The sequence below is a fragment of the Branchiostoma belcheri genome, unplaced genomic scaffold (genome assembly GCF_001625305.1).
Source record: "Branchiostoma belcheri isolate BF01 breed outbred unplaced genomic scaffold, Haploidv18h27 scaffold11, whole genome shotgun sequence".
NCBI classification, from domain to species: Eukaryota; Metazoa; Chordata; class Leptocardii; order Amphioxiformes; family Branchiostomatidae; genus Branchiostoma; species Branchiostoma belcheri.
Genome location: NW_017802491.1, coordinates 1115609 through 1120050, shown reverse-complemented (window position 1 = coordinate 1120050; position 4442 = coordinate 1115609). Strand labels below are relative to the sequence as shown.

The 4442-nt window shown below is 39.4% G+C and overlaps 1 protein-coding gene across 1 annotated transcript in view; it reads left to right on the top strand.

Annotated features, from left to right (window-relative positions):
* The window catches only part of LOC109483969 (4-aminobutyrate aminotransferase, mitochondrial-like), a 23140-nt gene that overhangs the window by 8260 nt on the left and 10438 nt on the right, over positions 1-4442 (top strand). Inside the window, exons 8-11 of the mRNA XM_019787129.1 lie at positions 2190-2282; positions 2866-2928; positions 3258-3321; positions 3872-4020. Coding sequence (XP_019642688.1) covers positions 2190-2282; positions 2866-2928; positions 3258-3321; positions 3872-4020 — 369 coding nt within the window. The remainder of the gene's footprint in view (positions 1-2189; positions 2283-2865; positions 2929-3257; positions 3322-3871; positions 4021-4442) is intronic.

The following is a 4442-nucleotide window of genomic DNA, read 5'->3' as shown; positions in this document are numbered from 1 at the left end:
TTCAACACAGCCAAAATTTATACCTAGCCTTTCAATGTTTTGTTTTGCATTTAATTCTTCACCTCAGATGAGGGTCACTGCTTTACCTTTACTTAACATTTTGGTTGTCAAGAAGGTGGCAGTTAGACAGTCCACTGAAATGTGTTGTGTGAAGGAATCTAAAATTATGACCAGTAAGTCCAATTATCATAATTTGAGTGTTCTACAGAGTAAAGAAAATAGCATCTTTTTTCCCTTGACCCCCCCATGCAGCAGTTAGGTGTGTCTCCCAGTCTGCACATCGGAAGCTGCTCCCAGACGACTATGACTATGATGGACCACATCTCGTTACACAGGTTCCAGGGCCTCGCTCCAAGGTGACCCCCATCTGTGCAAGTCAGATATGAGTAAAAGTTAATTAAATGAAGAGATTTGGTCACTACCTTTATACATGTAATACCTCAATCAAATAGGTGACATAACATTGTGGGTTGAATGAAGCAATTGTGATTCAGTAAGTACACAGTGTGCTGCTAACATCATACTCTGTTTGTGGCAGATGCTGCTGGAATCCTTGGACACCATTCAGGTAAAATACTGATAAAATACAACTTTTGAATTTCTAAGATTTCTGACATTACATTATTGTGTATGAACATCAAAGACACTGAAATTTCTGACTGTTTAAACGGTGACAACCCGAAGTTCCGACAACTCAACCTACAATGTATGATCCAACAACCCTTAGTATATGCATTGTACATTAATTTTGTAAAGTTAACTCTCATAAAGTCGGAACATAGGGGTGTCAGAAAGCAGAATCCTGGGTAAAAATTTATCCAACGACTTGATTCCAGAACACGGAGGCAGTTCAGTTTTTCTGTGATTTTAAGAAGAGCAGAGGAAACTGGCTGGTGGATGCAGATGGGAACAGACTGCTGGATGTGTACAGCCAAATAGCCTCTCTACCTCTGGGTATTATATACTTCCTTTGTAACATTGTGGAGTCTAGTTCTGCATATAGAAACCTGGTAGCCTCAGGTTACCAGTCCTCTTACAGCTCCCAAGACCTACATCCTCTCCGCAAATAGCAGAGAGGATGCAGAGGATGTAGGACTCACTCACTCACCCACTCACCCACTCACTCACTCACTCACTCACTCACTCACTCACTCACTCACTCACTCACTCACTCACTCACTCACTCACTCACTCACTCACTCACTCACTCACTCACTCACTCACTCACTCACTCACTCACTCACTCACTCACTCACTCACTCACTCACTCACTCAGCTCCACATGAGTAGGATGTAGGATTTGGAAACTATAATTGGGAACACTAAGTGTGTGTAATGCATAGAATTTCTGACACTGTTTTCATATGTTATAATACTTCCAGGATAATTGAAATAAAGACATTTTAACATTCCAGGATACAACCATCCTGCCATTGTTTTTGCTCTTGCTGATGAAAGCAACTTGGTGAGTCTGTCTACTTTTAATCATTCACATCAGAAATCTGTACGTGTCATGTTGAAATTTATATGCACGTTTCCTGCCATGCAATACCAGGATCTGTTGAGCTTTCATTTCTTTTCAAGGTTATCCAATGCTGACACCACAAACAACCATCGTGCAAAACACTTTGGTGACATAGAACATGTAGTACCTGGGTAGCATGCATGATAACCTATCACGGAAGAATTACTAATAATCAGGATGTATTTCATGTATATTTATCCAGAGCGCGTTCGCAAACCGTCCTGCACTGGGAGTGCTGCCCCCTGTTGACTTCCCTGACACTTTGCAGAAACTTTTGTCGGTAAGAATTAAAAAAAATAAATAAATAAAATGAATGCAAGGAGCTCAAACAATGAGGGTCTATAACTTAACATCAACTTTAGACAAGAACTCAAGAAGTTTTTGGGTAGTTGAGGGAATCCAGTACACACACCTACATGATCAACAGGATTCTTAATGCATGTGTCGACATTGGGATGGGACCATCTAAAAGCCACAATGAACAGGACTGGTGGTTCTTGTGCATACATGTTGGTGGTCACCTGTAAAGGCTATGTTATTTCAGTTCAGGTCAGTCTGTGAAGACAGTGTCATAACTAATAAAATATCTGTAGTTTACATGTAACGTTACCTAAGATGTATTTTATGAACATTTTTGTATGATGATCTTAATCCTAACCTCCAGGTGGCTCCTCCTGGGCTCAGTCAGGTGCAGACAATGGCATGTGGCACCTGTGCTAACGAGAATGCTTTCAAGGCTGTCTTCTTCTGGTACAGGGTAAGGATACATGTAATCGGCTCTCTCAGAATTCCCAACTGAGGCCTCCAAAAGTCAAGGGTCGATAAGTGATTACCATGGCCTAATGTTCCTACTGTAGATTATTTATAACTGGCATCATTTCACACTGAGCACTCACACCCATTTTCACATTGAATTAACCCCCTTATATTACGTTATACCTGGAGTAGCTGTCATAGGCATAATGTTAGATGATGACTTACAAGTATTCAACAAGATTGCAATTTACATTCTATTCAATATAAAAAAAACAACTTCCATATATTTTTAAAGCTTCAATGTAAGACTAGTGTAACATAAGGTGGTGGATAAGGTTGCTTTCAATGTTCCCCACACGGTCTCACTATATACATGTATATTGATCCTCAGAGAGCCAGCATACATGAATCTGGCAAGAAATTCACCTTTGGCTTTGAAGCTCAAAATGTTCAGATCTGGGCTGCTAACGGCCTGAAAATGGATAGAAATACCAATGGACAGCTACTTTAAATCCGTTACATGTATTGTTCATGTTCATGTTGCTGATACAACATTTTTACACCATTGAGTCTTGTTCCTTCAGGCCAAACAAAGAGGCAGTCTCATTCACACTGAAGAAGAACTGGAGTCATGTATGAGACATGAGGTAGAAACTTTAGTCAAACTTCAAGGTCACGTACACAAAACTTCAAATGTGTGTGATACACTGGGGAAACTTAGATGATGTCTTTGCAGCATGAACAGATGGTGTCCTGATTATTCTTCTCAAAGCAGATAAACTTTTAGCATTTTAAGATAAATAACCAGTATGCAGTTGCAAACATAATGCCTAAAGCAATTAGTAACATGCTGTTAGTAAATGCTTTATGACAGAATGCTCCTTACTTCATGCAGATTGTGCTATGTGTACATGTGTGCCTCCACGTAGTCTCAGTTTAAGTCTTGTTCATATGCACTTCTTCTTCCCATTTCCAGGCACCAGGCAGCCCAAATTTGTCAATATTAGGCTTCAAAGGTGGATTCCATGGCCGAACCATAGGTATTCTCTATGTACTGTTAACTTCACATGGACTATATGGGAGGACACAAATATCCTGGGATCCAATGTATCCATATGTCAAAGATAATTGGAATAGAAAAAAGAAACAAATTTGTTTTGCTACCACATGCAGGGTCTTATAATGCAATTCCTTAGCCCCCAACTTGACATGTAATCTCCTAGTAATAAGAAATAAGACTACAAGCTATTTGCTTTGATGATTCGTGCCTCCATACAGGATAACAACCATTAGATTACATGTAACATTACACTTTAAAATTTCATCTACATCACAAAGTTTGACTTTTGACTTGACTTTATTTGTATCTACGAGCAGCTATCCTGTGGTCCTATTAACTTAGAGACAGGGCAACTATAAGTCAAGACAATTTTATTAGAATTCAGAAATAAAAGAAATCCAAGTTTATTCAATAACTGTCCTGTTGTGCCACATTCCTAGAGGCTTCCTATAAAACATGGCTTATAAAAAAACGGCTTATTAAAAAAACATGTCTGTACCCATGAAGAGTTTGACAATGTGTACTTGCAGGCTGCTCTAGTAGCTCACATGCAGCACCACTCCACAAGGTGGATGTGCCGGCCCTGGACTGGCCCAGTGCACCGTTTCCTGCCACCAAGTACCCGCTAGATGTGAACACACAGGAGAACAGACAGGAGGAGGAGAGATGTCTGGACAAGGTGAATTCGAACTTAAAGCTTGTAAATGTGCAGGACAGCCACAAAAACTCAGACCACACCAATTTAATTTCTTGGTTGTCAAATTGACCTGCTTCAGTTTTTTTTTCATATTTGAAAAAAAAAAAATTAAAATCTGACTAAAAAGAAATTAAATTACTGTCTTACAGAAGGGAACTATTTTATCTCATTTACAGTGTGGGTAGAGTGGCATGAGATCAATTCAAACCCTGGCAAGGAATACCAAAGCACAACCTGTGGCACATTGTATATAATCTTTATGCTGCCAATTCAAAGTGGGTGGATACAAAGAGAGAGAAAAATAACTGCAGTGTCTTCTGTGGCACAGCTAATATGTTAATATGTAATATAATGCATGACCCTGTCTGCATGTACATGTAGTGATTTTCAACTACATGTAAAAG